Below are 19,084 nucleotides of genomic sequence, written 5' to 3' on the forward strand. Positions count from 1 at the left end.
TGACTATTTTCATCGAAAGTACGCAATGTCACTATTCAAAAACGACACAATATTACAGATAAGTTAAATATCTTACATATCGGAAAATATTTGTAATGTTGTACTTGTTGTTCACGAAATTCATGCTAATGTTGGGTTTTTGAGCTAGCGCTCAGTGTTGATCCGAGCGTTCTGACCTCAAAAAGGGTGCGTTCGTAAATTCGCTCTGGCTATCTACTCCGATTTCAGAGCACTCTGGCTTGAGCGCAGAATAACTGATGAATTTACGAACATACCAAAGGCAGTCAAGCGCCCAATGTAACTGACTAAAGTTGGATAGCCTACTAGTTTTTTTTTTTTTTGGGGGGGGGGGGGGGTTGATAGTTTGCGAACGTAAATTACTTCCAGACATTGAGAACACTTCACTCTGACAATTTTGCTCACCATAGCATAACTAGTTAGGCTGTGTTCATGTTATCTAGAGCGTTAGTGGCTGTAACTGTGTTGCTAGCAACAATTTTAATTCCGTTTTTTGTCAACCTTTACTGACACATGTCATATTCAAAGGATGTTTTGCGTTCGTAAATTCATCAGTTAATCTGTGCTCTGGCAGATACGATTCCAATGTAGTTTCCCCTACTCCTCAAAGTATCACTGGTATAGCTACCAATGTGATCTATTTGTACTTTTACTTCCGTATCTAGATCTTCTGAGCACATAACCACAACTACCACACTGTATGTAGCTAGCTTGTCGTAGGTTTTACGATTATCAGGGTCAGTTAGCTACTAGATAATTGAAACAGTTACTGCTTAACTCAGGAAATAGCTAGCTATGTCCAAACCAAAGTTTGTTGTGTTTGACCTGGGTAAGTTGAAAATATAACTACTGTAACGTTAGCTAGCTAACTTTATCTAGCTATGTAGCTAGCTAGTAATGCTATGAGAATGAAGACTCAACAAATAGCATACCTTGCAAAGCAGAACAAGAATATTGTTACAGCTAAAGTAGCTTGTCTAGCTATCTGTCATGTGTTTCTGTCATCCTCCATCATCTCTGTTTTGTTTTTTCCTTATCTCAGATTATACTCTTTGGCCCTTCTGGGTGAATAGCTATGTGGACCCACAATTTCACAAAAACAAAGAGTGAGTTTATTGGTTAAAATCTTGTTGAGTATCAAGCTAATGATGGCGTTGGGCTATATCTTTCTCTAAATCCTCTCCCTTCCAACTCTTACACACATCAGCCATGTCTTTTCAAATTTCAAATAATATCTCATCTGCCTTTCCCGACAGGGGAGTGGTGTTGAATGCAAGGTGGGAGAAAATCCAACTGTTCCCCGAAACAGTGGACATATTGACTTCTCTACATGGCCAAGGGATCCAGATTGGAGTGGCATCACGGTCAGTTCATACAGTGATCAACGAATTGTAAAACAAAATCATGCTATATTATAATCTGATAAAAAATATGTTTTAACATCTATGTAAAATGTGTTTAGACAACGGGCATTTCTGTTTTTAGCCTCTAGATCAGGGGTGTCAAACATACGGCCCGCGGGCCGGAACCGGACCCCAAGGAGGTTCGATCAGGCCCGCAGGATAATTTGAAAGTGGAAAAAATGCATAAAAGACATGGAATTAATATTTTTAATTCACTGCAATTCATGGATTATCCGCTAAGGGGCGCACTCTTTCCATCAGAGTAGAAGACAAGCCGCATCACTGAGACAGACTGAAAACAGCAGACGGTATCAATGCGCCATCTGCTGCTTGTTACGACGTTGTTAATACCTTGGTCTCTACCTCTCCGCTACACCCTCATTAGCCAAAATGTCGTTATCCAAACGGAGAAAAGTAGATAAGGAGTGTAGAATTTTCAAAGAAAAATGGACCACGTCCTATTTATTTACAGAGATGCACGGAAAACCTTCGTGCTTGGTGTGTTTGCAACAAGTTTCGGTATTGAAGGAATATAATATTCGACGCCACTACGAGACTCATCACAGCGAAAAATATGACGGCTTGCAAGGACAACTGAGAAGAGATAAGATTAACGAATTGCTGGCGGGTCTGAGGAAACAGCAGTCAACTTTCATCCAGAGCCGAGAAGTCAGTGAAGCAGCGGTAAAAGCCAGCTACCTAATTGCTAGCGAAATAGCATTAGCATCGAAGCCGTATTCCGACGGTGACTTTGTTAAACGATGCATGATGAAGGCGGCTGAACTTGTATGTCCCGAGAAGCGACAAGCTTTTGCCAATATTAGCCTGACGAGGAATACTATAGCAGAGAGGATTTCGGAACTATCGGCAGATTTAGACAGTCAATTGAAACAGAGAGTCAAGTCATTTATTGCATTTTCCGTGGCAATTGACGAGAGCACTGACATCACAGACGTGGCCCAACTGGCCATATTTATTCGAGGAGTTGATGAGACATTGACTGTTACTGAAGAGTTTCTTGAGTTGGTGCCAATGATGGACACCACAACAGCCGAGGACATTTTCGGCTCTGTCGTTGCTGCATTGGACAGAGTTGGAGTGGACTGGTCCCGCGCTGTCAGCCTGGCTACAGACGGCGCGCCATCCATGGTCGGAAAGAAAGCAGGTGTCGCGACAAAGTTCAAAGACAAAGTACAAGCCCTTAATGGAGGAGATCGTTTCTGGACATTTCACTGTATTTTGCACCAGGAGGCATTGTGTTGCAAGTCGCTGAAAATGGACCACGTCATGGAGGTGGTTGTTCGCACTGTAAATTTCATCCGGTCCAGAGGTCTGAACCATCGTCAGTTTGACAAACTTCTCAGCGACAGCAACATTACCCACAGCCTGCCATACCACACTGAAGTGAGATGGTTAAGCCGAGGCGCTGTGCTGAGGCATTTCTTTGATCTACGAGAGGAAATCGGACAGTTCATGGAGAAAAAGGAAAACCGGTGTTGGAATTACAATCTCAGGAATGGCTACGGGACCTTGCATTCTTGGTTGATATTACTGAACACTTGAACAATCTGAACAAAATGTTGCAAGGCCGCAAAAAGTTGTCACACAGTTTTCTGACAACATACATGCATTTAAGTTGAAGCTGACTTTGTGGGAGATGCAACTGGCAAATGGCAACCCTGCTCATTTCCCCTGTCTGAGAGATGTGTGTGTGACCAGACCTGATGCGGACATGAAACGGTACAAAGACAAAATTGCAGGACTACTGCGGGAGTTTGAGAAACGTTTTCAGGTATTTGGTGAACTTGAGACAGAATTTTCAGTTTTTCGCTCACCTTTCACAGTTAAAGCTTCTGATCTGCCGGTCGAAATTCAGCTAGAGATAATTGATTTGCAGTGTGATGCAGATTTGAAGGGCAAATTTGCCTCTGTAGGTCTGGACAGATTTTATCAGTATCTACTACCAGGGTACCCCAAATTAACAGCCCTGGCTGCTAAAATTTTGTGCATGTTTGGGACAACCTACCTTTTGTGAACAAATTTTCTCAGTGATGAATATCAATAAAACAAAAATGCGTTCAAGGCTCACAAACAAGCACTTAAATGACATTCTAAAAGTGACAGCTAGTCAGGACATGACACCTGGTGTTGATGCACTTGTACAGGCCAAAAGATGCCGAGTTTCAGGAACAAATACAAGTCCAGACTAGACAAACACCTTTAAAATGCTGCCTTAGATACTGTTTGCATTGAAAGAATACAGCTCTGTGAAGATGAATCCTTACTGTGGTGATTTAAAAAATGTGCACTTTAATGTTAGTCAGCAGCTTCAAAACAAAAGTTGTGTGATGGAATTCTACTGTTCATACAACTCCATAAATTTTCAATTTCGTGGAGCAGTGTAGCAGAGTATGGTATAATTTTAATGGTCCGGCCCACTTGACATCTCCCTAGGCCGTATGTGGCCCACGATGCGAAATGAGTTTGACACCCCTGCTCTAGATGATTGTTTGAAATAACATGCCATTGTAAATCAACATTTTATTTATATTTCTCAGCACAGATGAGGTAGATGGAGCCAATCAGCTGTTGTCCCTCTTCAATCTCAACCAATACATATCCTTCAAGGAAATATACCCGGGGTCAAAGGTCCCTCACTTCAAAAAGTAAGTGTCTGAATTTGAGATTGCCGTGTTCACGTGCTAGTTGGAACTAGGAAACTCTGACATTTCTGACTTGTTGGTGTTAATCACGTGCCACGTTAAACAAATGAGCAAATCTGACATTTCTAGCATGTGAATGCAGCGTTAACGACCACTACCACTGGACGATTCTTCTGTGAGAATGGAAGTGTGTGTTTGTGTTCATGTCTGGCCGTGAAAGAGTGTTTATAGTGGAACTCACTCTCATTGTGTCTTTGTTCAGGCTCCAGGCAGACAGTGGATTCAAATTCAGTGAGATGATGTTCTTTGATGACGAACACAGGAACATCACAGCAGTCAGTCGACTAGGTACAACTTTCATAACTTTCCACCTCAACTCAAACCAATTTATAATTTCATAAAGTCCACTTTAACTTCGTAAAGTCATTAAAATGCATGCACAACAGGGTAGGTCAAAATATAGATGATTTAAAATGATTCCATATCATGAGTTGACCACGGACATTATGACATGACATCTGTTTTGAAGTATAGCAAATGAGCAAGTACTGTATATTGCATAAACCATTCGCACCAAAAGGAGATAACAACACAAGTACTTTAACTTACCCTAAACTCTGGTTTCTCTCTCAGGTGTGTACTGTGTTCTGGTCCCTGAACTCTGGTTTCTCTCTCAGGTGTGCACTGTGTTCTGGTCCCTGAACTCTGGTTTCTCTCTCAGGTGTGCACTGTGTTCTGGTCCCTGAACTCTGATTTCTCTCTCAGGTGTGCACTGTGTTCTGGTCCCTGAACTCTGGTTTCTCTCTCAAGTGTGCACTGTGTTCTGGTCCCTGAACTCTGGTTTCTCTCTCAGGTGTGCACTGTGTTCTGGTCCCTGAACTCTGGTTTCTCTCTCAGGTGTGCACTGTGTTCTGGTCCCTGAACTCTGGTTTCTCTCTCAGGTGTGCACTGTGTTCTGGTCCCTGAACTCTGGTTTCTCTCTCAGGTGTGCACTGTGTTCTGGTCCCTGAACTCTGATTTCTCTCTCAGGTGTGCACTGTGTTCTGGTCCCTGAACTCTGGTTTCTCTCTCATGTGTGCACTGTGTTCTGGTCCCTGAACTCTGGTTTCTCTCTCAGGTGTGCACTGTGTTCTGGTCCCTGAACTCTGGTTTCTCTCTCAGGTGTGCACTGTGTTCTGGTCCCTGAACTCTGGTTTCTCTCTCAGGTGTGCACTGTGTTCTGGTCCCTGAACTCTGGTTTCTCTCTCAGGTGTGCACTGTGTTCTGGTCCCTGAACTCTGGTTTCTCTCTCAGGTGTGCACTGTGTTCTGGTCCCTGAACTCTGGTTTCTCTCTCAGGTGTGCACTGTGTTCTGGTCCCTGAACTCTGGTTTCTCTCTCAGGTGTGCACTGTGTTCTGGTCCCTGAACTCTGGTTTCTCTCTCAGGTGTGCACTGTGTTCTGGTCCCTGAACTCTGGTTTCTCTCTCAGGTGTGCACTGTGTTCTGGTCCCTGAAGGAGTGACTATGAAATTAGTCAATGAAGCGCTTCTGCAGTTCTCCCAGGGTGCAAAATGAGGACTTGAGGACAGAATTGATGCAATACATACAGTGCTTTGCAAAAGTATTTATCCCCCTTGGCGTTTTTCCTATTTTGTTGCATAACAACCTGTAATTTAAATGGATTTTTATTTGGATTTCATGTAATGGACATACACAAAATAGCCCAAATTGCTAAAGTGAAATTTAAAAAATGACAGAAAAGTGGTACGTGCATATGTATTCAACCCCTTTGCTATGAAGCCCCTAAATGAGATCTGGTTCAACCAATTACCTTCAGAAGTCACATAATTACTTAAATAAAGTCTACCCGTGTTCAAGCTAAGTGTCACATAATCTGTCAAATGATCTCAGTATATATATACACCTGTTCTGAAAGGCCCCAGAGTCTGCAACACCACTAAGCATGGGGCACCACCAAGCAAGCGGCACCATGAAGACCAAGGAGCTCTCCAAACAGGTCAGGGACAAAGTTGTGAAGAAGTGCAGATCAGGGTTGGGTTATAAAAAAATATCTGAAACTTTGAACATCCCATGGAGCACCATTAAATCCATTATTAAAAAAATGGAAAGAATATGGCTGCACAACAAACCTGCCAAGAGAGGGCCGCCCACAAAACTCACGGACCAATCAGAGAGGCAACAAAGAGACCATAGATAACCCTGAAGGAGCTGCAATGCTCCACAGCAGAGATTGGAGTATCTGTCTATAGGACCACTTTAAGCCGTACATTCCACAGTGCTGGGCTTTATGGAAGTGTGACCAGAAAAAAGCCATTGCTTAAAGAAAAAAATAAGCAAACACGTTTGATGTTCACCAAAAAGGCATGTGGGAGACTTCCCAAACATATAGAAGAAGATTTTCTGGTCAGATGAGGCTAAAATTGAGCTTTTTGGCCAGCAAGGAAAACACTATGTCTGGCGCAAACCCAACACCTCTCATCACCCCGACCACAGCATCCCCACAGTGAAGCGTGGTGGCAGCATTAGGCTGTGGGGATGTTTTTCATCGGCAGGGACTGGGAAATTGGTCAGAATTGAAGGAATGATGGAGGGCACAAAATACAGGGAAATTCTTGAGGGAAACCTGTTTCAGTCTTGCAAAGATTTGTGACTGGGACGGAGGTTCACCTTTCAGCAGGGCAATACACTAAGCATACTGCTAAAGCAACACTCAAGTGGTTTAAGGGGAAACATTTAAATGTATTGGAATGGACTAGTAAAAGCCCATACGTCAATCCAATTGAGAATCTGTGGTCTGACTTAAAGATTCTTTATCCCTTTACACTTGTATGGTAGTAGTTTTGGAATTGTTAGGTTAGATTACTCGTTGGTTATTACTGCATTGACGGGACTAGAAGCACAAGCATTTCACTACACTCACATCTGCTAACCATGTGTATGTGACAAATACATTTGATTTGATTTTGAAGATTGCTCTACACCAGCGGAACCCATCCAACTTGATGGAGCTGGAGCAGTTTTGCCTTGAAGAATGGACAAAAATCCCAGTGGCTAGATGTGCCAAGCTTATAGATACATAGCCCAAGAGACTTTATTTTTTTTATTTTACTAGGCAAGTCAGTTAAGAACAAATTCTTATTTTCAATGACAGTGGGATAACTGCCTGTTCAGGGGCAGAACGACAGATTTGTACCTTGTCAGCTCGGGGATTCGAACTTGCAACCTTTCGGTTACTAGTCCAACGCTCTAACCACTAGGCTACCCTGCCGCCCCAGATTACTCGTTGGTTATTACTGCATTGTCGGGACTAGTAGGCATGTTGTGTAAATCAAATGATTCAAACCCCCCAAAAATCGATTTTAATTCCAGATTGTAAGGCAACAAAATAGGAAAAAATGCTACGGGGTGTGAATACTTTTGCAAGCCACTGTATACTTTACCTCTTGGGACATTGTTGTACTGCCACAAATCTGATTCATACAGAATTTTTTAAACTCCAGGCTGTGATCTCAAACCTCATTACTTCACTTCATTCAGTGTTACTGCAAGATGAGAGCAATGTTTGAGAAGATGGACGAATGTTTTCTTCATGGCTTTTTATGTGTATAATCAACGATACTTCAAGGGTGGCCAGGGCCAGAGCAATCAATATGTTATAAATGTATTGAATTGGAATTCAAGGTACATGAAATAACGTTCTCTGTCTTGTTTATTAATTTGACCAATTCTATTATACTTATTATTACTGTTGCAGAGAAAATATTTAAAAAAAATATATATATAAAAGCATTTTTTTAAATGAATTATAGCTGGCTTCATTTTGTCTTATTAATTTATTCTCTATTCCATATCAACTGTACATAGTCGTGGTAATTTTTATTTTTTACCTTTATTTAACTAGGCAACAAATTCTTATTTTCAGTGACGGCCTAGGAACAGTGGGTTAACTGCCTGTTCAGGGGCAGAACGACAGATTTGTACCTTGTCAGCTCGGGGGTTTGAACTTGCAACCTTCCGGTTACTAGTACAACGCTCTAACCACTAGGCTACCCTGCTGCCCCTCCACTCTAACCACTGGGCTACCCTGCCACCCCTCCACTCTAACCACTAGGCTACCCTGCCGCCCCATCATCATTATGTATTCAATTTGTCATTAGTTTTGATATCAATGTTCAATACTCAACTCGCATGTTCTATAATTTATGCACTGTTAATTTATCTAATTTAGCCTTAGACTATTCATTCATAGTTTTAATTTACTCCTCTTTCTCATTGCCTACTCTTCCTAGAAGCCCCAGGACAATCTCCACATCTAATTTTTCTAACCAAAGAACTAAGGATTTTTTTTGTCAAATGTATCAAGTACAAATCTAATTCTCATTAAGATGGTTGGTTGATTGAGATTTAATTCCCCTTGGTGATCACATAGAGGCCTGGTGGAACAAACAAATGTCAGTTTGACCAAGGCTCCTGGTCTATGCTAAATGTAGTCGTCACATAGTAATCAAAAGTAACATTGTTATCATTTTAATAGCTCATTCTGAAAGCGATGAGTTTTTTGCAGTAGTAGTAGAAATTAGCCATATTGTTTGCAAATCAGATCATCTTGATCTTTTGGTGGGAAATATTGATTGGTGTCATATGAATCATTCTTCAGTTAAATTATTCATAGTATAGTCAACAGTAAGATTGCGTGTGTATGTTTTCCCAGTTCCATCTCAGGTTTAAAGAAAGAGCCAGCTTGTGTAGTAGGAAGGGTTGCTAATATGAAAGCAGTCAGAATATCACTACAGCCCTGGAAAAAAATGATCAGGTTTATATTGTCCAAAATGTTATATCTGAACTATCTGGGGGAAATAACATGTCACGAGACATATTCAACACCAACCATTTAATCACTTCAAATTATGGCTGTCATTTTTTGTATTCAGTGAGTGAAATAATGACAGTGTTACTCATAAAGGGACGCTTTCTTGGTTTGTGTGAAATCCTCCACTGAATAATCACCACATTTGCAGAGGTTGATATTTACAAAATGCACATAATCATGTCGCTATTGTAGGAAACATTACACTTTTTACAAGGCTCCTTCAAGGACATATTATCTCAGGTATGTGTGCAAATTGCATAGTGTTTCATAGAATTTACTACTGTGATTATAATTACTGGGAGTTACACAATACATAGCTTGTTGGCTACACAATTCAATTCAGAGGAGCTCCCTCCTGATTGTGAAGCAACATAGCACCTGTATACAACAGTGTGTCTACTAAGATGTTATCATCAGAACAGCTTCCATTTGACTGGATGTAATGTGGACAGATTCTTCAGTCATGCCTATATATTTATATTAACTCCATGTAAAGTGTGCTTTTTAAATTGGTTCAATTCAGTTTAAATGATGCATTTGGGAACACAGTGTTCTGAGTGAGAGTGCCCCTATTAAACTATCAATATTAAATATCACAATTCCATTACATTTTTCATGAGGCCTATTTTCCAACAATGCGGCTCTCAGGGCTGGGAATCAATATTTCAGAAAGTTAATTTTTCATAACTTTAGCTAAGTGAATTATTCATATCAGTTACAAGAGAAGTCTAAAAGTGACGGATTTTATATGCTCTTTAATAAACACAGAAGGGTGAGTTCATGAGGTGTGCTGAATGGATCCTCTGGCATGTCTCAGCTGTGCTGCATTGCCAATGAGCAGGAAGTTTAGTCATTGAACAGAACTTTCTCTCTGAAGTTGTGCATAACACCCTCGTATTGCTTTTAAATGGAATCCGTTGGAATATTTCTCTCTCCTTTCCAAACTGCTACTCAATGTCTTTGATTCGCAGGTTCTCTAAAAATCCCACCTTGAGACCTCTTTTTCTTCACCCACACTCTCTGTTTTGCTTGTGTCATTGACAACCAAACCTTGGCTTCTATCTCCTACCAGTGTTTCCTCCTCCACTGACCTTCTGTCACACTCCTTTTCTTGTTCTCTCTCTTTGATTATCTTCACCAGCCTTTGGAACTTCTGGTCCAACTTGTCTACTGTTTCCCTCACCCTCTCCTCCTCTCTCTCTCCCTCGCTCTCCAGTGAGCTCAGCGACCCCGCTCGGGAGTCCCCCCCCTCAAACTCGTAGGTCTGCAGTGAGTCGTAGGGTGGCTGGGATAGGTCTAAGGTCACCTGGTCCAGACGGTGCTTCAGGAAATCCTCCATCCTCACAGGCAGGGAGGAGTTACAGTTAGCCCCACCCCCTGCCATGTCAGCCACCAGTCCCCGCTCACAACCCCACCCCCTGCCGTATCCCAGCATGCCTCCAGAGAGTGGTAGTAGCTGTGGGGTCAGGTCCCTCCTACTCAGCGCATACATGTTCAGGAATTCTGCACTGCCTGGATACAAAGTAGTCCCGGTCACAGGCATCCCTCCACTGCCCTGGTTTAGTGAACCCACAATGCTGTATGTTGAGTCCCCCAGTAGATTAGTGTGGATGTGATTATTATTTATCTGGCTAACACCAACAGCGTCTTCATTCTTCTCTGAGCTGGGGAGAGAAGAGGAATCTGTGTCTGTGTCTTCTACAGCAGAGCTAGAAGCTCCGGTGGTGGTGGTGGTGGTAGTGTGGGAGGGAATGAGGTCTGGATTGTTCTCCTGCTGCTCTGATGAAGAGATGCTGCTGCTGTGACTCTGAGAGGATGAGCCATTTGGGACAGAATAGGTCAGAACCAGTGCTTCATCTGTCAGTACAGACTCAGGCTGTGTCTGGGGAGGAAATACACAATACTTTTATAACGATTATCAACTACTTTAAAATGAAAAATAGCCTGAGAGATTTACAACAATAATATTGAGACAGCTGAGGTTGATAATAACAACATTGTTACATCCATTATATATGAAAGCTAATATCTGACTCTGATTGGGCCTTGCTCTGGATGCAGCTGCTGCTGGGTGTCAGTGTTGGTCTCCCTGCCTCCCTCTTTTTCTGTGGGTCTGCTGTTAGCCACCCAGATCTCTGGTCCATCTCTGCTGGGGAACCGTGGCTCAGCAGAGTTGAGATGAATCGCCTCAGGCTCCAGTAGATCAAAGGTGCCCTGGTTCTGGATGACTAGGGAGTTATCCATGTGATTGCCAGGAAGCCCATAGGTTCCCATCGGTTTGGCCAGCTGCAGACCTGACTGGAACGGTGTTTTCCCCTTGTGACAGTCTCTGAGGACAGGCAGGGTGTGAATGCTGTAGCAGAGGTGTCCGTACACAGGGGTTGAGCCGGGACGCTGTGGGTCCGCAGTAGAGTGTGGGGTCCGGCTCCAGCTGTACGTCATGTCCCTGGCCTGATTCTGCTGGGTGTACCATCTGGGGGAAGACAAGAGCATAAGGCAGAGCAACACAGAGACACGTGCACGCCCACATTCCCTCACGCATGCTCACACACACACACGGCCACAAACAGACGTCACAGCTTACATGTTCCTGCTGTCCTGCATGCTCTCTACTCTGTGCATGCTCTGGAGCGCGGTGATGTCAAAGGCAGCAGTGTCTGCCTCCCCTCCCCCTTCGTCATCGTAGGTAATGATGTTCTCCCTCACATCCTCCTCCTCAAATGGGGAGTGGGAGTCTTGCTTCTGATGCCGCAGAGACAGAGACAGAGCACACACCACTGGGGGAGAGAGAGAGAGGCACATTATTGTAAATACCACACACTGACACTGCAGTCCATTTCACGGGATACTGATCTTCAGACAGACAGACACAGGCAGTATACTGAGAACAGTAGAAACAGGCATGTGTACTATACATCAGACAGTAGACCTCAAGTCTTACCTAGCAGTGTAGTGACACAGGCCAGCAGGGCCAGCAGGGTGACCATACTGAAGATCAGTGATGGAGAGGTTGAGGGCCGGGGCAGACATACCGTCTGTCTCTCCCAGCCCCTGTCCCTCTGTCTCCCCTGCTCCTCGGCCCGCATGCCCCCTCTCAGACAGGGACATACGTTCACGGTGACCGTCCCGGTGTTGGTGAGGCCAGACGCCCCATCCCGCAGCACAATGGGCACGTACAGGGTGAGGAGGGAGAAGGAGAAGTCAGGGAGGGGCTGCAGTGCCGACTGGAGAACAAGGCTGGCTGTGGCACCTGGGATTGAATAAGACAATAACACCAGAAACTCAAGTCAGTCATCAGGTCACTTGTACATGAATGCCATTCTCCAGTTATACGTCATAATATGAATTTCAGTTAACTTCAACAGGCCTATATCGTTACTATAAGATGCAGGTGCACTGTCATCAAGCATGTAAAATAAAAATAAGCATATTGTCAATGATAATCCAGTTGCAAAATTTCTGATTTGACATAAGGGGTTTGAGGAGGGTGACAGCTTGACATAGAGGTTGAACATAGCTAGAATCACCTCCACTCTCCCTGATGGTGAGGTTTAGAGCAGAGCTGAACTCTGGAGGGATGCTGAAGTGGATGGTGACGCCCTGTCCTCCCTGGTCCCTATCCACTGCCCTCACCACCTGAACAACCTGCAAGACAGAGCAGAGAGAGGAGAACTTCTATTGGACCTCACAAGCTAGGTTTCCATCCAATTGGCGACAGATTTTCATACGAATATTCAAAAATCTGCATAAATAATATATGTACATTTTCCCACCAGAGATGTGATTCCATCAAATTGACTTGTTGCGGATAAAATTCTGTGCATGAAGCATTGACATTAAAGCCAGTAGATGGTGATAGCGCTGGCGTCATCCATGTATTCCTTTGGAAAACTCTCGATGGCGAATGAAGACGGAAGTATTTGAATTTGAAGAACGCCATATTGCCACAGATAGAACAATGAGCTAGATGTTTCAACAGATGTATAAATCTGAAGCCTCCGGTTGACATTTTCCCTCACCAACAAATGGCCCAGTGGCCGGAAGTGGGAGAAGATGGATTTTGGCTGTCATTCTGCTAATTCTCTCATCAATGAAACATTTGATCTCAATACAGTTTTCTTTTCCTGAAAACTATAATCTGTAGTGGACTAAGTTTGGTAAACTTTACCCTTTGCTAAAGTTTCAATATGTTTTATTGTTTAGTAGGAGTGCAAGGGCGAATTTAGTTATTGCACACGCTCACTTCATAGAGTAGGCGTTTCCTAACGTAAATATTCAAATACATGCTAGAACATTCCAAAAGGATCTCGCTAGCTCGTGCTTGGCTTGGCCCACCTCCTTGCTTGTTTTGCCCACTATGATTAATTTGCTCCCATTGGAAACAACAGGCTGTGGTCTATCTTGGGTTATTTATAAAACATCTTTGATAGTGCTGAATGGGTTTGAATGGCATAAAATCATGGTGAAAGTGACCATAACTAGCACAGGATCAAGGTTGATGTAATTGTTTTCATCCTGCCTGAGAGAGTTAACTGGGAACCTCATTGTAGCCTACCAGCCCATGATTGGTCTGGGTCAGCATGTAGTCCTGCGTGACAACAAATGTAGTAGTCAGAATGGATTTCTATTTAATCTTGATTTGTAGCGAACTTGAAAATAATTTACCGTGGGGATCGAATTTGATCATAATAAGCCCATTTTAGATCCCAAAATGGGGGTCAATTTTTGGGGGTGTTTGGCCGTTCTGATGATCGTAATTTACATAGGCTTTCTAGGTCAGACCAGGGCTTTTGGCACCGCTAGGTTACTACTAGTAGCCGTCCAACAGAGCTCGTGACTTCACGCTCCAGACCGGACATTTTACTTACAAATTTCCATCATTACATTTTTTATCTGATGTAGTTTAATCGCATAAAAAAAGGTTGGATGTTACAGCCACACAACTCCAAATCAAATCAAATGTTATTTGTCACATACACATGGTTAGCAGATGTTAATGCGAGTGTAGCGAAATGCTTGTGCTTCTAGTTCCGACCGTGCAGTAATATCTAACAAGTAATCTAACCTAACAATTTCACAACAACTACCTTATACACATAAGTGTAAAAGAATGAATAAGAATATGTACATAAAAATATATGAATGAGTGATGGCCGAACGGCACAGGCAAGATGCAGTAGATGGTACAGAGTACAATATATACATATGAGATGAGTAATGTAGGGTATGAAAACATTATATAAAGTGCTATTGTTTAAAGTGGCTAGTGATATATTTATTACATCAAGATGCAGTAGATGGTATAGAGTACAGTATATACATATGAGATGAGTAATGTAGGGTATGTAAACATTAGTGGCATTCTTTAAAGTGGCTAGTGATACATTTATTACATAAATATTTCCATTATTAAAGTGGCTAGAGTTGAGTCAGTATGTTGGCAGCAGCCACTCAATGTTAGTGATGGCTGTTTAACAGTCTGATGGCCTTGAGATGGAAGCTATTTTTCAGTCTCTCGGTCCCCGCTTTGATGCACCTGTACTGACCTCGCCTTCTGGATGATAGTGGGGTGAACAGGCAGTGGCTCGGGTGGTTGTTGTCCGTAATGATCTTTTTGGCCTTCCTGTGACATCGGTTGGTGTAGGTGTCCTGGAAGGCAGGTAGTTTGCCCCCGGTGATGCGTTGTGCAGACCTCACTACCCTCTGGAGAGCCTTACGGTTATGGGCGGAGCAGTTGCTGTACCAGGCGATGATACAGCCCGACAGGAAGCTCTCGATTGTGCATCTGTAAAAATTTGTGAGTGTTTTTGGTGACAAGCCAAATGTCTTCAGCCTCCTGAGGTTGAAGAGGGGCTGCTGCACCTTCTTCACCACGCTGTCTGTGTGGGTGGACCATATCAGTTTGTCCGTGATGTGTACGCCGAGGAACTTAAAACTTTCCACACTCTCCACTACTGTACCGTCAATGTGGATAGGGGGCTGCTCCCTCTGCTGTTTCCTGAAGTCCACGATCACCTCCGTTGTTTTGTTGACATTGAGTGTGAGGTTATTTTCCTGACACCACACTCCGAGGGCCCTCACCTCCTCCCTGTAGGCTGTCTCGTCGTTGTTGGTAATCAAGCCTACCACTGTAGTGTCGTCTGCAAACTTGATGTGCATGGCCACGCAGTCGTGGGTGAACAGGGAGTACAGGAGAGGGCTGAGGACGCACCCTTGTGGGGCCCCAGTGTTGAGGATCAGCGGGGTGGAGATGTTGTTACCTACCCTCACCACCTGGCGGCCTGTCAGGAAGTCCAGGACCCAGTTGCACAGAGCGGGGTCGAAACCCAGGGTCTCGAGCTTAATGACGAGTTTGGAGGGTACTATTGTGTTAAATGCTGAGCTGTAATCGATGAACAGCATTCTTACATAGGTATTCCTCTTGTCCAGATTGGTTAGGGCAGTGTGCAGAGTGATTGTGTCATTTGTGGACCTTTTGGGGCAGTAAGCAAATTGGAGTGGGTCTAGGGTGTCCGGTAGGGTGGAGGTGATATGGTCCTTGACTAGTCGGTTGGTGTATGTGTCCTGGAGGGCAGGTATTTTGTCCCCGGTGATGCGTTGTACAGACCTCACTACGCTCTGGAGAGCCTTACGGTTATAGGTGGAGCAGTTGCCGTCTCAAAGCACGTCTCAAAGCACTTCATGATGACAGAAGTGAGTGCTACGGGGCGGTAGTCATTGAGCTCAGTTACCTTAGCTTTCTTGGGAACAGGGACAATGGTGGCCCTCTTGAAGCATGTGGGAACAGCAGACTGGGATAAGGATGGATTGAATATGTCCGTAAACACACCAGCCAGCTGGTCTCCAATGGCATTGGATAAACATTTGATAATAATAACTCAGCCAAGGGCAATGGAGAAAAAGAACTCTGGAGAAACAGGACACCAATAAGGTGAAGAAGAAAACAGAAACAGTGATCTGACATCAATTTGCTCTTGAGTCAAAAGGAGACGCAATAAAAGGAATAGGAAATAGGAAAGACTTCTACAAATAATTGTACTGAAGGTTGTAATCAGAAATTAGCATTAAGGTTTTCAGCATGCAGGGCTATAGAAAGACAGACTGACAAAGTGGAGTGTCAAAGTTACATGGGTAAGTGTTAGCAGCACTGACCTGTCCAGGGGTACTGGAGTCACACACAGATGTTGTGTACTGTTTGTCCAACTCTGGTGCATTATCATTCTGGTCCAGTGTCTCTATGGCAACCACAACCCTGGTCACAAGGTTTGGATTGTCTAGAAAAGGAAAGGAGTGCCTAGTGAGTTTAACTTCAACTTCATCACAGCCATCACCAGGGCTACAATGAGTGATATGAGGGAAAACATGACTCTGTACTAAGCCAGAGTGAAGGTATTGTCTGTGGGCAGCTGGGTCTGAAAGGACTTGAACCTCATACCTCTCTGTGTGGCGATGACAGTGATATTATGCCATTGCTCACGCTCCCGGTCCAACTCCATCACCGTGGTGATGAGGCCGCTGTCAGTAGTAATACGGAACAGAGCCTCCAGGTCAGACTGGGGATCAATGGAGTACCTGAGAGAGAGAAGGGAGGGGAGGGGGAGAGAGAATAGTTTGAGTAAAGAAAATGTGAGAGAGTGACAGACACACAGACAGATGGACGGACAGACAGACAGACTGACAGGCTGACTAAGTGAGTGTAGCCTACCTGATGTTTGTGCTTTGTCCTGTGTCTGGGTCAACAGCAGATACTCGGCCCACGCTGCAGACAGGAGGACAGTTCTCAGACACGTCCAGACGGTAACGGGATCGGGAGAAGCGGGGGGGCTCGTCTGCGTTGAGGACCATGACCCATACGGTCGCACAGTCCTTAAAGGGACCCTTCCGTAGGAACCGTGCATCCACCATGGGGTTCACAACTTCCACTGAGAATGAGAATGAACTGCGACTCTCATAGTCCAGCAACTGAGGAGAGAAATACAGCCAATTATGTTTTACTATACTTTTCTATACCCATTTTTGTCTATTATTTCTCTGTCTCCTTTGCTTCCTCTCTGTCACCCTCCCTAACTCGAACACTCTTTCTTTCCCTCTTTTCATCATGCCCTTTTCCTACCCTTGTTCCATAATTATTTCGCTCCCACATTCACTCATCATCACCTCATCCTATCTCATACTCTCACGCTTGTCACACAAACTTTGTTAAATGGAGCTTGCGATGCACCATGTACTCAACACCACACTGAAAATTACACAGGCTCACAGCCTATTTTCCGGTTGGTGATTTAAATTCAACTGCTAGTCGGAATTGTATTTGAATCCCCTTTTTGTCTATTACTTATTTTCAAGTTATCCACAGTGAGACAATGTTTTTTTTAGATAATTAAAGGGATTCTCTGGAACTCTTGTATACTTTTTAGCCAGTAGGTTAGAAAGGAGCACTCGAGACAAAATATGTCCCCCAAAAATTGCGTAGTACATCACATATTTTCTCTCGCGCTCTGCTCTGTGTGCATCATGTGCATCTTGCTAGCTGTCACTCATATGGCGAGGGGCTGAAGCTCATTGGTTGAACTCGAATTGCTTGAGGTCTGGCCCATGCGGGGGAAAATGGAGCAGCGTCCAGAAAAACAGTTGCCTTCAAATTAGGGATTTTCGTGGTCAAAAGCGGGAGGTTTAAAAAATACTTAGTAGTCACCAATGTTCCGGAGGATGTCTTTAAATTTGCAGGACTCCACACAACAGGATTGCAAGGGAAAGCTGTTAAATGACTGTTTCCAGGGCCTCCCGGGTGGCGCAGTGGTTAAGGGCACTGTACTGCAGCGCCAGCTGTGCCACCACAGACTCTGGGTTCGCGCCCAGGCTCTGTCGCAACCGGCCGCGACCGGGAGGTCCGTGGGGCGACGCACAATTGGCCCAGCCTCGTCCGGGTTAGGGAGGGCTTGGCCGGTAGGGATATCCTTGACTCATCGCACACCAGCGACTCCTGTGCACGCTAACCAAGACACATTGGTGCAGCTGGCTTCCGGGTTGGATGCGTGCTGTGTTAAGAAGCAGTGTGGCTTGGTTGGGTTGTGTATCGGAGGACGCATGACTTTCAACCTTCGTCTCTCCCGAGCCCGTACGGGAGATGTAGCGATGAGACAAGATAGCAGCTACTAAACAATTGAATACCACGAAATTGGGGTGAAATATATATATATTTTTTTACAGATCACATGGGCATACTGTAGTCTGTTCATCATCATGGCTATCAAATGGCACACACATGATAGGAGTGTGTATTATAGGCCTATCAGACCTGTCTGAGGATCCACCATTTAATATATTTTTTTTTTTACTGTTTCCAGACCAAATATTTATTCAAAGCATCCTATTACCAGGCCTGATTATGACTGACTGAAGTCTCTGCAGGCAACACTGTCCTGCTGTTTTAAATGTTTTTCACTGAATGAACTTCCTGGTAAGAGTGCCATGGAGGAGCTATGCTTAGTTTAGCCCCTCATTTTACACCATTGTGGATGTTTTTGACTTGAGTCTGATTAAGAGCTAAATGCAGTATAAATCTGGTCTCCATGATTTATTTCTCACCTTGTTTAGTACAATGACAGCTTCTTGGTCTCTTCCGGTGATGTTAAATGTGTCTCCCTCCTCTCTGTCCAGGATGGTATATTCCAGCATGGCATTATCTCCCAGATCAGCATCTGTTGCTGAGAGGCGACCCACCTCCACCCCTGGTGCTGCCAGCTCAGAGATAGAGAACGACCAGGCACCTACAGACAAACAGACAGAGAGAGAGAAAGAAAGAGCGAGAGAGAGAGAGAGAGCGAGAGAGAAAGAGAGAGAGAGAGAGAGCGAGACCACACAGATGAGTGACAGGCATGGACTAACTAAACATACCGTTTAGACCACAAAATGATAGAGTAGTCATCCAGTAGTCCTCAGGGAAAATGTTTACAGTAATGATAAGTGGAGGGAGAGTAGATGGACAGCAGGAGAGTAGAAGGAAAGTCAGAAAAATAGGGACACAGTATAGAGGAATGTATTGTGTCTCAGAGCATTATATTTGGCAGTGATTTTATTGTCTATTGGAGCAGAAACGACTGAACTTTAGATGAAATATTAATAGAAT

General features: G+C 43.9%; 3 protein-coding genes across 7 annotated transcripts in view; 1 reads left to right on the forward strand and 2 right to left on the reverse strand.

The window, feature by feature from the left end:
* The first annotated feature begins 361 nt into the window (after window positions 1-361).
* Window positions 362-17,354, forward strand: LOC115108502 (magnesium-dependent phosphatase 1-like). Of its 5 annotated transcripts, none has more exons than XM_065009102.1 (6): window positions 362-847; window positions 1,061-1,124; window positions 1,275-1,382; window positions 3,980-4,087; window positions 4,347-4,432; window positions 8,375-8,488. In XM_065009102.1, exons 1-6 carry the CDS (start codon window positions 814-816, stop codon window positions 8,467-8,469), a joined length of 495 nt encoding a protein of 164 aa, XP_064865174.1. In that variant the 5' UTR covers window positions 362-813; the 3' UTR covers window positions 8,470-8,488. The 5 variants fall into 5 exon arrangements, with proteins under 5 accessions (XP_064865174.1, XP_064865173.1, XP_064865172.1 ...); XM_065009101.1 differs by lacking the exon at window positions 8,375-8,488 and adding an exon at window positions 4,718-7,888; XM_065009100.1 differs by lacking the exon at window positions 8,375-8,488 and adding an exon at window positions 4,762-7,888.
* LOC115108746 (cadherin-24-like) lies at window positions 10,382-16,451 on the reverse strand. Its single transcript, XM_065009407.1, has 6 exons — window positions 16,391-16,451; window positions 16,108-16,229; window positions 12,483-12,600; window positions 11,897-12,205; window positions 11,540-11,732; window positions 10,382-11,428 (listed from the first exon to the last, which is right to left on the reverse strand). The coding sequence occupies exons 1-6, from the start codon at window positions 16,449-16,451 to the stop codon at window positions 10,978-10,980; spliced, it is 1,254 nt and encodes a 417-aa protein (XP_064865479.1). The 3' UTR covers window positions 10,382-10,977.
* Window positions 16,866-19,084, reverse strand: part of LOC135564251 (cadherin-24-like) — a 37,697-nt gene continuing 35,478 nt past the window's right edge. The window contains exon 5 of the mRNA XM_065008516.1: window positions 16,866-16,877. Within this exon, the coding sequence (XP_064864588.1) occupies window positions 16,866-16,877 (12 nt within the window). The remainder of the gene's footprint in view (window positions 16,878-19,084) is intronic.

This window comes from Oncorhynchus nerka, linkage group LG24 (assembly GCF_034236695.1).
Source record: "Oncorhynchus nerka isolate Pitt River linkage group LG24, Oner_Uvic_2.0, whole genome shotgun sequence".
Lineage (NCBI taxonomy): Eukaryota > Metazoa > Chordata > Actinopteri > Salmoniformes > Salmonidae > Oncorhynchus > Oncorhynchus nerka.